General features: G+C 43.5%; 1 protein-coding gene across 2 annotated transcripts in view; it reads right to left on the bottom strand.

Annotated features, from left to right (window-relative positions):
- Positions 1-16,636, bottom strand: part of NEURL1 (neuralized E3 ubiquitin protein ligase 1) — a 141,170-nt gene that overhangs the window by 3,046 nt on the left and 121,488 nt on the right. For both annotated transcript variants that reach the window (XM_059851905.1, XM_059851907.1), the window contains exons 4-5: positions 13,371-14,051; positions 707-853 (exon numbers count right to left, since the gene is read on the bottom strand). In XM_059851905.1, coding sequence (XP_059707888.1) covers positions 707-853; positions 13,371-14,051 — 828 coding nt within the window. The remainder of the gene's footprint in view (positions 1-706; positions 854-13,370; positions 14,052-16,636) is intronic.

Genomic DNA, 16,636 nt, shown 5'->3' with positions numbered 1-16,636 from the left:
AATACATGCTCCAGGACCAGGTTTCCTTCCTATGACCTGCTGTCCTACTCACCGAGTCCTGGTTCACGTGCCAAGGCTCAAGGCAGCAGGAAGGCAACATTACTGGGGTCTGCTGCCCATGAGGAGCAAGCCAAGAGACAGCTGTTCCCATGCAACAAGGATTTGGTAAGTTACATATCCCACCATCAATGCCCTGGGATTGTGCAGGTGTCTGGAGTTTTAAAAGTGCTGCAGAACAGCCTACACTTTTTTACTGCATGTACATTTATCTAAATATCTATACTTTACTGGCACTTTAGAAATAGCAATACTGTGTTTTACTGAAGGTGTGTGGAGGGAGAAAGGGGAGGTGTAGGCAGGCCTTTAGCTCCAGTCCAAGCCAGTGTGAGATGTGTCAGTGCCACACAGCTCTCCAGAAGGAGCTCTCCGTCACAGGGCCATGCATGCAGCAGAAAATCCTCTGCTTCCCTTGGGACCTTTCACGATGAAAAGGGTGAGAGAAATATTGCTGTCTAGGCATCCAAGCAGCTTCCACATAAAACAGACTGAAAATAGCCCTTGCAGAGGCTCTCCCTTCCTCCCCAGGGGAGCTGACGGGATAATAATAATCTGTTGATTATTGTGGTTTTAGAGCTCTTCTGGGAGACAAGTGTGAGACTGTGAAGGGAGGCAAAGGAAAGGCAGCAGGGGATCCCACCATTCTTACCACTGATAGAGCTGCAGAGGGGGCCAGAGCCACACGTAGACAGTAAGGGGCCAGAGACACCACTGCAGAGGACGGTGGGGGAGTTGGGTGTTGATGAGGGCGAGCTCGGTGCCGACAGTCCCAACCGCTCCGCTAAGGTGGTGGAACCTGCGCCGTGAGAGAACAGGTCTATGGTTACTTTTAAAAACTGAGGCTGACAGGGTGCTGGGGGTACGTGGCAGGGGTTGCAGCACTCAGTGCTTCTCAGGATTGGTCTCATCAGAATGAAATCTAGGGAGGAGATAAAAGAATCCTCAAGTGCCTTTTTTTTCAATGCTAGCAGCTGGTCCTGAAGAGACATCAAACTCCCACAACTCCTGAAATTGCCTAGAGCTCCCACAGCTACCATAACCCTTTTGTTTCTGCCCTTAAATGCGTCTCAAATAATTTAGTGCAGTTACTTCCCATGTGGTTTCATGCTCATATGTGCCCCCAGTACTAGAGCCAGCCACAGGATTGTAGCAGTAGAGGACACGGCCTGCAGAAGGGTGGGCTGCACTCCAGCACAACACATCCCTTTGTCAAAAGGGCAAAACTGCATAACTCCAGGCTTCAATAAATTAATGCAAAGTCACTCAAGGACTTTCCAGAAACAAACAGGAGGGTCTGGCAATCAGGAAACCTTAGCTATGCTCACTGCTCTGCCTCTTTCTTAGGTGGCTTCTGTCAGAGGTAGGGGTAAGTCGCCAAAATGCATTTGGATCTAGGATGAACAAGGACACCTCTCGCTCATTCAGGAATGTTTTCTTCACTTGCATATCTGGATGTGACAGCTCAAGAGTGCAAAGCTTCTTCAAGTCTCTTCTAGATGTCCCCAGCTCCATTACTTCCTGTTCCCACTGCCTGCCATCAGTATTAATGCGCTCCCTGCCAGAGAAGCCACCTCTGTCCCACAGCCGGTCTGGCACCCTCCTTCCATCTCGGTCTCTTCTGCTTTTTTAACAACACATATCTTAAAGCCCCTTCCAGAAGGTAAAAAAACCTGAAATGCTTAAAACTCTACCTTCTGCAAAGGTTTGTAGGGGACTTTCATTGCTGCCATTGCAGCCTGGTCTTTGCTAAGCCAGTGGTGAGAGAGCAGCACACATGTGCCTGAACTAAGGGGATGGTTTCCTGGTGGTAAGAACCAGCCTGCCTAAGGTTTTAAAGTTTCTAGTTCCCCAGCTGAGATGACAACCAGGGTAACTCGAAATCAGAACTAAATGCTCACACTTCTTCATGTTACCATATAAGGAGCCAGAGACACAGAGAGTTTGGATCCACAGTGTCCTCAATGAGTTGGAGGCTATTCTCCAGAGAAAAAGCAGCAGTGGGAGGTCAGGAAAACCCCATGTGCCAGAAAGGTCCTTCAGTTCCTCTTTGCAGGGAGGCTACTGACCAAACCTGGGAGACAGGGACTGCAAGTGCCAGCTGTGGATTGTGAAAAATAGCAAAAACACAGATTCTCCTGCTCTTTTTAGCAGAACAAGACTGAGTGAAAGTGGAACACAGGAACTGGGAAGGGGTCATGTTTGAGTCAAAATCTGTTTTGAGGACTGTGTATGAGAGAAGAAGCAATTAGCCTAAGCCATCAGTCCCTCAGTTTCACCCCTCTCCAAAAAAAAAGGAGCACTTTGCTTCCAGGTACAAGCTGAAGTTAAATTAGACTCTATAAAGGGCTCTGGAGCTCTCACACTTGAGATACTGTAAAGAGGTACCTCCTTCATCACACAGATAGGAGCTGAGGCTGGAGTTCAGCTCAGTAAATAAGCAAAGACAATGATGCAGCCTCTAATGACAGCTACTAGCAAGAGCCCTTCCCCTCCAGTCTGACAGATGACCAAAGCAGAAAACTTGCCCTGTGGTAACACACACTGAACACAGGCCCAGCAGGGCACAGGGTTCAGCTCATTCACTGCACACACAAATATGAAAACTGAGCAGCTGAACAAGTTTTTCAAGCCTTCCCTCTCCTCCCTACAGCCTGGAGGCATTTCTTCCACTCAGCTGACACACAGCACATTGCATTTCTAACACCAACCTGGTCATTTCATTAAAAGCAAAATAAAATAAGAGTGTTTCTCTTCCTGGACTAATGGGAGAATTTGGAGGTGCCCCAAGTATCACAGCATATGAGCTGATGAAGCCTGCTGGCAGCAGGGTAAATGGACTTTCCACAGTGCAGAGAGAGCTCAGCAATGCAGGAACCATGGTTTTCTCTGGTTGTAGCTGGTCTGAGTCCCAAAATGGCCTTACCCAAGGGCCAGCAGACACCTTGCCAATTCTTCCTCCTAATACTTGACTTTTCTCCAGCGTCAGTATAGAGCTTTGTTTAAAACAATCTGAGTTCCCTACCAGACAAGACACATTTCTCCCTTGGTGACAGAATAGTCAACATAAGACATGTTACTCATGCTTTAATATATTGCTGGATGGTGTGCAGATATCATGACAAGGAGCATGGAATGAGATCATGAGCAGAGTGGAATGAGTGTGGCCAGCCTGGCTTAACTAAAACCAGATACATGAGCTGAAGGCCAAACATGCTCATTGTGCGCACAGAGTTCCCACCAAGAGCCAGCTTTCAAACCATGACTTAAAAAAACTAAATAATTCCAAGTAAATCAACTTAAACATTCTTTCTCTCTCTAAAGCCCCCAGATCAATTGTCTCTGCTGCTAACTTGTCTCATGTTTGATCTTACACACACTGGAATCACCCTTAAATGGATTTTGAATCAATTCCATTTGCTGTTTTATCTTTACAAAGTCCAATTATTAGCAAAGACCAATGCAGATTGATGCTTTGTCTACACTTCTGCCATTGCTGTGGAAGAGGTGCAAATAAATGAACCTTTCTGTCCACCACCAAAGGAGAATGTTATGTTTTCAGAAGAGAGCTTTACCATGGTATGTACAGACAACATCATGCCAGGAAAGGCTGCCAGTATGCTAAAGGTTTGTAATTCAAAAGTCAAAAAGGTTTGGAATTCAATAGTCTGGAAATAGGATCAGAAATAAATGGTATGGTGTTCAATGTGATCAAATGCAAAATGCAGCACTTAAGCAGAGATAATCAGCTACCTAAACACAGGACAGGGAATTAGTCCATTCAATTTGAAATACAGACATCCTACAGAAAAATTGGACATCCAACAGAAAAATTGGCCTGGAAATTGCTGGAGGTCACCAAGATGATCATAAACCAAGAATACCATCCTGCTACAAAAAGGTTGAGCCAATCCAGGGTCATGTGAGGCTGATTAAGGAGGCTGGAGACACTGTGATATCTTTGTCCCTGGAAATACTCAAAATTCAACTGGACAAAGTCTTGTGCTACCTTGGAAGTTAGCCCTGCTTTGAGCAGGAGGTTGGATTAGGCAATTCCATGGGGTCCCTTCTGACCTAAAATATTGTATGATTTTATGATTTTTATATGGCAAATTTTTTCACAGCCTGATGAATGAAGTAAAGAAACAATCTGTTCTTCGTCAATGTTCTAGGGAAGACAAGAAATCATGGGTTCAGACTCCTAAGGTGCTGAGGTTAGACACTATGTAGATAGTGAAGCACTGTAAGGCAATCAGACTTCCCAGAGAGACCATGGCATCTCCATCATTAGAGCTCTTTCAGACAGGAAGGTGAAGTAAGTAGTCTCTTGGGATCCCATACAGCATTTACAATTTTTATGAGAGTAGCTATCTGAATCCATAATTACCCTTTTATAAAATGTCCTGTGATCAAAATACAGCAGTTGTGGCTGTCAGAGATGCTTTTGATTCTCTGTATCTATTGTGGTGAACAGGGTGATTTCCCAGAACACTGCAATCCACTCTCCAGGGTATCTCCTGAGGCTGTCCCAGCTTCCAAGCATCTCTCCTAATGGCAGCTGTCTGGAGAGAGCTGTACTGCTGGAGCCCTTACAGTGGTAAGAAGACCAGATACAGTTAATGCTCCCTAAAAATACAGATTTCAATTAACTCTCCCCCTCAGTTATTTTATAAAAATATTATTTCTACATACATTTCTATAACAATAATGCAGAGCCAGTTGTCTGCACTCCAGAATCATCCTTTTTTCCCCCTTTGAACCCACCCCACTTAAACTGTGTTTTTCCTGTCTTAGAGGATGCGTCAGTGAATGTCCACTACTCTACAAGTCAGAGTTCACATAGTCTGATGATCTTCAAAATTTTTATGGGCTTTCTTTACCCATAATCATCTTGACAGCTATTCCAGAAGCTTAACTAAACATTGTTCCTAAATGACAAAGTCCAGGAGCCTCCTTCCATAGTTTCTAATGAAGAATAAAGTCTTCTGCAACATAGGAACTTGCCCATATGCTGAATTTTATATTGAGCATATTGACAGCCCCTTCTCTTTTATAAAACATTTGCTGCATGAATAGGACAGATAATAAAGATCAGGTAATTATCAATAGCAATCACAAATTTTCAATGTTGTTCCATCCATCCACAGGCCCCAGAGCTTTCAGCACACAGTGGAAAATGTTAGTACAGCTGTTCAGGTCTAGCTGCAGCATGTTTAAGGGAGTTCAAGCCATCTCTCCACTTCTCATACATTTCAGTCTAATGATCACAGCTGCAGGAGAACTATTCTGTCCCCCAGCCCCACTCAGGTCTTGCCCAACAGGGCCTTCTGAATCCATTGTGCTAAAACAAAAGAACAAAGCACCTCTTGCTGCCTGGTTACGTGGTAGTTAAAGATCAACGATAATGCTGGGGAAGGATGTGAGCACATCCATCATTTCTGAATGCTGTAAAATCCATGTATTTACACATCCATTTGTTGTGTTCCCACGGTGATGGGAACAGTACTGCCCTGGCCAGACACCAGAGCTTCCTTCCCCTTGGGCTCAATGGTTTTTGGTCAACCATGCTCTCAGAGCCCAGCCTCTGTGCTGCAGCCTCTCAGGTACATCAGTACCTGGTGACCCACGTCAGCTGCTGATCCATGGGCTTTTTTGCATTCAAGCATTTCCTGAAGGACTTCAAAACTGTTCTGAATAGAACAATAACACATTTTGTCTTTCACAGGCCCATGAAAACATAAGGGATTTTGCATTATGCTAAAGAAATGTCCGGAAATAGGTCAAAAAGCAGCCTGGCAGTTTTTGCATGCAAAACCATAAGGTCTGTGTTTGCAGATGGGCATCAGACAACCACTGTTTAAGGAAGTAAAAGTTAGATCCAAACCACATGGAGAACAACAGCTCAGACTTTCATGAGGAACAGAAAAGGAGTGTACTTTATGGCTTTACTGGAGCCTAGCTGTCTGCTGTGTCCAGAAGGGCAGCAGGGCACCAGCACATCCATTACCCTCCTGCAGTCACAGGCACACTCCGGCTAAGCAGGGGAAACAGGAAAGCTCCAAATGCCACAGACATTTTTGATTCAGCAGCTCTCACAGCCCAAACCCAGTGTGCTTCCTGGAAGCAAAGAGCACACTGCAAACTTACAGGGTATCTGTCTCATCCTGACAGGTGAAGTTGAGTGGTCACTCAGCATTTACGTCCTGCAAAATCCTGAGGGCACGGAAACCATGCAAAGAATGGCTGAACTGAAGTGAAAGAGTCATAGACTTGGAGCTCCACCTCTCAACCTGAGAAATTCTAGAGCAACAGAGCACCCAGGCATATGCTTACATCAAGAAGAGGTGAAAAAAGAAGCCTGGATTAAGTAGCTGAAACCACAAAAATGAGAGTCAGTGCTTTTATCTTGTTTAAGAAAAACAAATCAAGGGTATTTGGGAGACCACAGCAAAGACAGTTCTGTGAGCAAAAGGAAAATTGATGCCTAACCCAGCACCTCCCAGCTCTGTGCTTTTCCAGGAGGGACAGGTATAAATAGGGTGGTAGATGCAAACAGGAAACAAACACTTTAACTTTTCTTGGCCAGCACTCTCTGGATGTCCATGGGCACTGCTGGATGCAAAGGGATCTGACAAAGAATCAAAGAAAGAGTTTAATCTGCTATGAGATTCTCACAGTAGCCAGAATAACTAACTCACACCAAGTTAGATCAAAGAATAGGCAGATTTTGTCTGTCCCCACAGACAAGTTGCAAGGCAAAGAGGCTGGTATGGAGTCCCATATCCTGTGTTTTTACTGTAGGAAGGCAAAGGTATTATGAGATGTGGGAAATCTACACCTCACTTACTATGAAAATCTCACTGCAGCCAGTAATTGTTTCTTTTACTAATGATGATAATAGTTCCTGCTCTTGTCAAGGACAATGAGCAGAGGACAAGACATTTGGGAGCCCTGTGGCTGTTGGAGGAGGTGTGTTTGCTTTCCCCAGCCTTTACCTGGATACCAGCTCCTGTGGCAAGTGCAGGTTAATTATGTGTCATGTGTGACGGGATCTTCAGTGTGTGGTACAAAGGTGCCACGAGCAGATATTAACACTGACATTGCTGGCACTGACCACAGGGAAGTCAAGCATTTGACTGCATCCACCTCTCCAGTTTTCCGAGGCCCAAGTTATAACTTGTCCTCTCTCACACAGCAGCTTCCCTTTGTGCTAACTCTCCTTTGAAACAATGAATATAAAAGAGGAGAATGAAGAGCTCTGTGCAGTGCTAGAATCAAGCCCAGCAGTTAAGGATGCTGTATTCTCTTTGCAGCTGTTTCAACTTACCAACAGTAATGTGTACTTAGAATGAAAGCAAACCATACATGAAGGGAGTATTTATGATGAGGCATCAATTAATACAAGTGGATTGCCTTCCAGGGGGCACAGAATATTAACTCTCCTCCTTCCCCCAGTCTCTAACACCATAAAATACCCTGTACCCTGCAGTGCACAGGAATTCCAGGCTGTTAAATGACACACATGTGGGCCTGTTAGATCCCAATCAGCTTAAATTAGGCCATTTTCCATACAAATCAAAACATGGAAGATGGAACTCTGGGGCATATCTAATTGAAAGTCTGTTAAAGGAAGAGATTCATTATGTGCATTTCTGTGCAGCAATGTCTAGGCAGTTATCAGGCTTCTCTTATGCTGTGTTTAACTCAACAATTTCCATGTCACTTGCAATGAACCAAGGTGGAGAAGGATCAAAATTCCAAATGGATAATGTCCTGACCCCCTCAGAGATCAGAGATGAGGGAGTGTGATTTGCTACTGCCAAGAGTTATCTTCCCTCAAGTAGGAGAGACTTCTAAACTCAGAGAACCAAGATCCTGGATGCTTCTCACCTGTGTGAGATACTTTTCTACAAACTTACCTACAGCCTGTGCTATGGGCAGTGTGTATAACAACTGCACATAGCAAATACCATTTAAATATTTTGTGTACTCACTGCAGTAATTGTACATGCAATGTATCTAAGTGCACCCAGAGAGGAGAAGCCTTTTGGAAGGGACAGAATCTCTGCCATTGGATGCTGGAATCCTGTGGCAGTCAAGGATCAACAACAGGACAAAAATCTTATTTACACAGGAATGGACAAAAGCCTGGAAAGATGAGGTAAGATGGGATCATCTCCCAAGTCCTACAGATTTTTAGGAGGATCAGGCCACACAAGTGCCACAGCAGAGACAAGAGAAAAGAGGAGAAAGTCTCCCACGGGGGTACACTGGAGACAGTAGTTGCAGAAACAGTATCAGCAAGACTAAGTAAAGGATTCTGGGACATGGAGAAAAAATACTGTTTAGAAGGGAGAGGGCAGTCTCCACTGGCCTGTGGATCATTAGTGGTCTGTGGTGAGCTGGTCACTCACCTGGGATGGAGCAAAAGTCAAGGAAAACCAGACAGGGCAGTGTAATGAACATCATAGAAGGACACAAAGTAGTTCCCTCTGGTAAACCATTGCTCTCTGACACCTAAGCAAGACACTACTCTGTTCATCCATGAAGTTTCAGGTCTTTTTAGTCAGCCTCAGGAAAAAGGCTGTTTCAACAAGGGCAGCTCTACCAGGCCTGCTAAGTTTGACCACCAGTAAGAGTCATAATGGGCACGGCTCCGAGTAAGCCTGCCTGTAACTGGGACTGGCTGCCCCTGGCAGCCCTTCAGACTTGCACCAAGGCCACTTCAGATCAAATGTCACTGTTGATTTAAAGAGCCCTTTGCCAGCAAATTGTGTCCCACAGTACTCTGCTGAACTAATTTCCAATTTGGTTTGTTGCCCACTGGTGTTGTCAGAAATCCCAAGGAACTGAGGACACAGAGCTGGTTTTTCTACAAGTCCCATGTCAGATCTTTCTTCCTCACCCCCTCAGTTTTGAGCACATTGTCCAATTTCAAGAAAGTCTGAAAGAAGGATGCAAACCTCAGCCACAATTGAGATGTAAATATTTTTCAATGGGTAGCTAAGCAGGAGCCCCAGCTCACGTCCGTGGTAAAGGAGGTGGGAAGGTGTCCCAGGTACTGCATTCATCCAGCATGAATGTGAATTCAGACTTGCCCACACCAAATGCTGCCTCTTGGGTTGTTTTTTTCATGCCTAGGGCTGGCTCTTGGCCAGCATTAGGAGACATCCAGAAAGCTGCTACATTGTGCAGCTGTTCTGGTGGGGCTGGAGTTATTGAAGTGCATGGAAAGAAAGGACACAGATAAATTGGCAACCTGGCTTCATTAGTGTGACTGTTGATGGAACATGTTATTTCATAGCTCAAAAGAAAGCTTCAGTATTATTGGAAAGGATGAAATTCACAAGGGAAACCAAAACCACACCAAAAAAAAAAAAAAATATTAAGGAAGTTGTTTTACTTGCTAGCAATTCAACTCTGAGACAAAAGAAAATGAAAGAATATCCCCAACCATTTGGATCCTCAAACAATAAATATATAAACTTATTGCTGTGATAGCTTCTCCAGACATGAGTCATACATTTTGAAACCTTATGGGGTCAATCAATTTAACTTCATAAATGAATTACACCACCAAAACCTGAGCAAAACCAGACCATTGTATCCAGACTGGCTCATTTCAACCTTTCAGAGCTGTCAATAAAACTGTGTGTGAGCTGAAATGCTTACCAGCAAAAGCTGAGGGCAGTAAATCAAATTTAATAGGCTGGTTTTGTTGACTATATAGGAATGATATCTGAAAAAAACCAACCCAACCTCAACTAATGAAATAACTAAAGGATACACAAAGACTGTTTCATTTCTACATGCCTAATGATCTGGGGTTTTGTTTGGTTGTTTTTATGTGCCTAATCCCCAGAATTACTAAATTAAGACCAGCACTTAATGTATGAAATATTTAGAAGGGCTTCCCTGACAAAAAAGATCTATTGCCCCCCTCAATAGCTGGTCCCCATAGTTAATTACCCTCATTTATGTTTAATTTAAATTTGTGTCCATTTCCCAGCAGCTTGATATTTTTTATGCTATTATCTGCTACATTAAAGTGCCCTTCTCTTTCATTTATCTTTCCTCCATGTGGTCAAGTTGGCTTTTAAACTTTTCTTTGAAACAAATTGACTTTCTTCTGCCTCCCCTACAAATGACTGTGGCCTCTCACTGCATTATAGTGGGGCTTGGGTTTAATTTACTTTACTTTTGCTGGGATGGCATGAAGAATAATGGTGTTACCAACCTCATCTTTAATTTCAGCTGTTTTCTCTTACAGCAAATATATTGCCAGTATACAATGCCAGATTGATAAGAGGAAAACAGAAGTCAGAATTCTTTACTATCCAGCTAATCCCACACTGCCCTCCTCTCCTACAAAGTCCTGTAAGATCACCAGCCTGGGTAGAGATGTTCTCCCCTGATATTAGGAAATAAATGTATCTCCAGCACTGTGGAATAACTGCAGTCAGCAAATGTCAGCTTCTATGGCAAAGTCACAAGGCAGCAGAGACCTGAGCTTGCTCCTGCTCTGCATCGGGACCAAATAAATAATGTCCAGTCATGAAATACAGTATCCTGTGATCAATACCCAGAGTCATCTTCTTCTCCAAGTCCAAAACAAACCTTCTCTAGGTGCAAGAGTGGCTGTCCATTCTCCAAACAAAACTGATAAGCTGGAGAAGAAGTAAACCCAGCAACTTTAATTTCATTTTATAGTCAGCTGTAGTGCTGATGTTCCTTTAACACTGTATAATGTCACTTTATTTAATCTCATAATGGTGTGCCCCAGAAACAGAATGACATCTGCTATTTAGAATAGGTTTGGTACAATTATGCCTTCTGCAATATTTGTGTCTCATTTCTTTCAAGGATATGTAACTTCACTTTTTCTATTTAAACTAGAAAAAGATGACTATAAATGTCTTCTGCTGTGATATAAAGCTCAAAATACAAAAGAGAGATCTCACAAAATTACTCTTGTTTGCATTCTGAAGATGGAGCATGTCATTAGAAAGATGAACACTTTACATTCTTCTTACATTTTCTAATATTATAATGACACATATTATGGCAAGCACCATAATCTGTTCCACTGCAGTGCAAACAGTGCACATCACCTCCCTAATAAAACTGCAACAGTTAGAGTTGGGAGTTCATTTTTTTTCCCCCTTCTGCCAGAATATTGCTGATCCATGTAATTACTGCAGTTGCAGAGATGCAGTTGGGACAGCATCAGTGCTTTTCTCTGGGCAGTTGCACTACAGTCATGTTGTACTGATACTAGGACTGCACTGCTCCCAGCATTGTTATACTGGAAACAAAGGTATGAAAAGCTCTATTTGTATTTTAATACCTGTTAAAAATTACAGGCAAGGTCCAATTCCAAAGTGTTTAACTTGGAGATAACAGCCCAAGCTGATTTGGATAAAGTTGTACACTCAGCAGGGCCCTACCCTTTCCTTGAGCAAGGCAAGGTCAGCAAGTCCAACTCTTTTCTCTTACATCTCAGTAAGGAAGAATAGCCCATTTTCAGGTTTTCAGGTTCTTTCCCAGTGACCAAGGCTAGAAAAGCCTGTCATGGTCATAAACACAAGAAGTGAGGAGTTTTCCAACTCTGCACATTTCATTTCATGAATACAAGTGTAGATTTATCTAAAACTGGGCTGAACTTGTGATCAAGCAGGGAGGACATTTGCAGGGCATGCACAGCAGGAGGTTTACACAGGAGGTCTGTGCTCATGTCCATGCTCTGTCAAATTCAGTATGAGGATGTGATTCTGTCCCTCTGGGGAGACACATCCTTGCTGCCCTGTTTCAGAGCTCATTGCAAACAGGCTCCTTGCTCTGTGCCAAACTGCCAGAATTAGTGATCTCATATGAAAGGAAGCACTGGTTGATGATTTAGTTTTACCAGCAGCCCAATGACCTAAGTATGTTTTCCTTCTAATGTACACAGGAGCATTTAATCTCCTGTTTTACTGGGCTCTGTTTGACTTCACCTACCATTATCACAATGGCATGCTGGTGGAGAGCAGAGCAAACCATGGATTATGTACAATACCCACATCAAATGTAATCAGGCTGAATTAGCAAGGATTGAGTCTTGGGCTCCTGGAAATAAATTGCAGTATTACATTTGTCTTCTGTGAGCCTTTAACAGCCACAAAACTCTCACAGCAGAGGCCTGTGGTCAATTTCAAACAAATTATACAAGGCATTTCACACAGTGATTAAGGTGAACTAGACCTTGCAGACAAATGTGTATGTGTGTTCACAATTTATCTTCAAATACTGTCTATAAATCCTAAAAAAAGGAGGTGTTGGTTGGCTCTTGAGTTTGATGGAGAGGCAGGTTGTTGGGGTTTTTTTTTGCTGCTAGGTATGAGAAGGATTTGAAGCAAAATGGAATATAAGTATACTTAAAGTTATATTACAGTATAAACAGAAAGGAGCATTTTTTAATCTTCATTTATGGGGGTACTGGGAATTACATCATGTTCTCAGAATCCATCTTTTACTGTCTGACACTGATACCAGCAGAACCATGATATGGTACAAATTAATGATTGAACACATCCTCTACTTGGTCTAATATACACACACGAGAAAGTAAATTTGATCCTGAGAAATGTTATTTCAAAGCTTTTCTCTCCACACCTTCCAACTGTGACTTGCAGCATTTCAATGAAGTATGTCAGCTAAAAGAGCTGAAAAAACAGCAAAAATATCAAGAGGCCAGCTCTTCAGAGGTCTACCAACCTGTGTGAGCTACACTGTCTTAAGAAGGGTTGGAGGACAAGGAAACCTTTCTCTAGTTGAGACGGTCAGTGCCCAGTGAACCACTGGGGTCCCTCTCTGCTTGCTGGCTTGCCTCTCACATACAAGCCTGGGGAAAGCAAGGGCACCCCTCTTTTGGGAGTCCATCATCCCAGATATCTAACACACAGGAAAGGGCATCAGATCTCTTTTCTCCTGCTGGCTATGCCTTACACCAAAGCGCCTCGCCTCTGCCGTCCTTGCTTCTCTTAGGTAAGTGATGACTCATCTGTACTTTAATGGAGGTCCCTGAGGCTTAATTCATTATCCAAAAAGATCTTTGAGACCATCACGTGAAGGGTGTTACAGAAGTGTAAGGAGCTTAAGTCTTGTAACTCACACCCATACGCTATGTTTGTGCCTTTGCATTTTTGTTTTCTTTTTATAAAACCAAAATTTGCACCTCATCCTAGAGCAGGGAGGGAGCCATTCACTCCCTGTCCCATGATGTACCCCCCTCCTTGCTTTCTTGTGCACAAGGCTTGGAAAAAGGGGGTCCAACATACCCAGCAATCGAATTTGCATGATGGCGCCGTGTAAAACGAAGAACATCCAGAGGGGCTGGGAACAGTCTGCGCACACCTGCATGCCAATGCCGGCGCCATTGTGGCTCAAGTGCAGCTCACCATCAGAATTCACCATAAATCCCAGGATGTCTCCGCTCTGGAGGGGCACCAGCACTCGGCAGATGGCCCAGAACTCCTTTCGGTCGACCAGGGATTCGGGGTTATAGGGGAGGTCGCTGGGGCGCAGGGTGCCGGGGTCGCAGGACGTCACCCCGTAGGAGAGCGTGCCTGTGCGCACGGCGTTGGACTTGTTGATTTTGACGAAAATGGTTTCGTTGATCCGAAGGGGTCTGCTGGTGAACACCAAAGTCCTCTCCTCCCGGGCGTGCTCCAGGCGGGCCACGGTCTGGTCATCCAGGATTTTGACGTGGGGTCCCCGGAGGAGGTGGAAGCGGAGGTCGCTCTCCAGCTGGGACGGGAGGAGGTGGGAATGCTGGGAGTTGAGGGAGTTCTGCGGGATGGGGCAGGTGGTGGCCGTCACATGGAAGGCGTCCTCCTGCAGGTTGAGGTCACACAGGCTGACCGAGAGGCGCGTGTCCTCCGTGTCCCGCCGCAGCGAGGGCCGGCGGATGGCTGTGAAGGAGCGGGGCCGCAGGCAGTCGGGAGGGATGATTTCACTGTCTGTGGGAGAAAGAAAACAAAAAAGGGGTCACATTCAGAGAAAATAAAAATGTCCAGGAGCTTGAAAAAATATGGGTTTGCTCGATATGTTTAAAAGGGAGAATCTGAGACCTGCCGCCATTAATAAATTTTCCCCTTTGAAATACGGGAGCAGAGTATCATAAAATGTATTTGCAATCAATTGCTGTTCTTGCACTTTCCCCACCAGCAACAACATTTCCAGCTTCTGAGCAGGCAGACTCAAAATCAATGGCAAGAATTGCCCAAGGGAGGCTCTCCTCGGAGAGGGAAAGAAGAGGATAAATATCTGAAATACACCCTCAACATACCAATCAATATCTATGCAGGCTCTAAGTTTTCATGCCCTCTTTATTGTCTACAGTAATTCTCACAGACTTATGAAATAAATATCTAGCTACAATTTTTTTATTTAAAAAAAATGCTATGTTCAGCTCTCTATTATTTATCACCATATGAAATTTAATTAATATTTCTGTCTATAGCAAATCATTAGTGTCCTGGTTCTCACTGCAGAGCAGTACAGACATGAATTTTACAGTGCAGAATTTGAGAATATGCTGGGTTTTAGAAATACAATACAATCATTTATTATTTCCAACCCAAATAATTAAAATTTAAATCCACAGACATATCACTAAGAAAGATAATGCTCAGACATTCAAATCCACAAGTGGAAACAAAATTGAACTTTATCTTCTTTGTTAGTATTGCCTGCTGCTTCAAGAACTAATCAATTTATTTGATTATTTTTCTGAGGAACATACTCCCCTGTCTTTAATGCTGGAATTACTTATATTTAACAGATCCTTAGTTGTGCTGTTGTCTTAGAAATTTTAAAGAACAATATGCTGAGAAAAAATCTTCATTAAAAAATTATAAAGAAAGCGGAGATAATGCAAAAATTTATTCTTATGTCCAACTTTCTGACCTCTGAGAAGCATGAGGAGACCATTCACTTGTGTGAAAATTGAGTATGTGGGAAACTCCTGGGATGGTGTAAGAAGCTGTGACCCAATTGGACTGAAGACTGTTGTGGCTTTGGCCCCAGGTCCAAATAGTAGGAGGTGACAGCACCCCACACAACACAAAGCAACACACCAGACCCCAGCGTGGGACCTGCTGCAAACACAGCACAAGGTGGAACAAGAGGAAGAGGCACAGTTGTCCCTAAATCACATGCTAGGACCTTGCAGTGGACACCTCTTTCACCCACATATCCTTGGGGTTTTCTTTATGACAACAAAGAGCAGGACATCAGGTTATCTGAGGATTTTCCCAGTGGGATGTACTCAGTCCCAGTACACCAGAGTAGTAGCTCCGTACTGGTATGCCAAGGAATAATGCCAGCTACTGAGTAACCAACATCTCCTGCAATATCTGTGGTCTGACTAACAGCCTTTCCTGTCCTCCTCTTCTGGGAGTCCTGACAAGAGCACACCCACACAAGGTTTGGCTTCAGTAGAGCTCTTTGCTTTGCTTAAACTGGATTATTCCAGGCTCCTCTTTAAATAAACTGCTATTACAAGGGAAGCAGAGTCCTAAAATAAAAATGGGCTTTGTTTCTCATATTTGATTTTCGGCATACTGATATTTCAGCCTCTCAGAAGTTAATTGAAGAAAAGGAGCAATAAATAAGATCAGAAATTACCCCAAGTAATCTAGAAATGGGTCGCATTAATGGGCTAGCATTTGCATTCCAAGTGCTCCTGCTGGATAGCACTGGACTTATTTTATCCTCCTTTAGCTGGAAACCTACATAGGAGAACAAATTAATACTGGCAGCTGATGACAATTCTTTTGTGTAGGTGAATGGATAGAGACCTTTCTGAATAGGAACAGAAGGTCCTCTCTATTTTATTCCCTGTAACTATGCATGTGCAGCCTGGCTGACAACTGTGATGTGTGGGTAGCTTGCAGCCAGGGTTTTGAAACAGCTTGTTTTCCACCAGGATGCTTGCATTTCCCTTTGGCTGCTGGACAGAATATCTTTTTCCATCTGAAAAGAGGTTAAGAGAGATGGAGTTCTGCAGACAAGACACATGGCAGTGATAGCAAACCAGGGCTACATATCCAACTGTTTTACTTAAATCCCTCAGTAGGTCAGATGCATGGCCACCTAAGGAACATAATGTCTCTAGCATATAGAAGTGACTGTGACACTTGGTTCATTAATGTTTGCAAATAACCATGGAAGAAAGGATTGCAGTTTACTGGCTTCTGAAGTATGTTTGTGAAAATTTAGAGATGAGTCTCTAAGAGATGCTGGCCTGCATTGCAAAATATTCAGCCAAAGGAAAAAAAAAATCCCATGGAATATAAATCAAAACAAAAGTGGGATTTATCTTTTGGGGTAGTAGGTAGGTTGGAAGAAATGTGGAATGCCATTTACCCACAATAACTGATGATGGCCAAGGGCTGTGGAAGAACAAATCTGGTGAAGTGTGGAACAAATGAAGTGACTTTGACCACTTTCTTTCAGAAGAAGATGCCCAGGAATTAGTTGTTTTCTTCCTTTAAAGCTTCAGTTCTCACTTTTCAAACACAGACCAAATTAGTCACGCCTA

The sequence above is a fragment of the Haemorhous mexicanus genome, chromosome 7 (assembly GCF_027477595.1).
Source record: "Haemorhous mexicanus isolate bHaeMex1 chromosome 7, bHaeMex1.pri, whole genome shotgun sequence".
NCBI classification, from domain to species: Eukaryota; Metazoa; Chordata; class Aves; order Passeriformes; family Fringillidae; genus Haemorhous; species Haemorhous mexicanus.
This window is presented reverse-complemented; position numbering and strand designations above follow the sequence as displayed.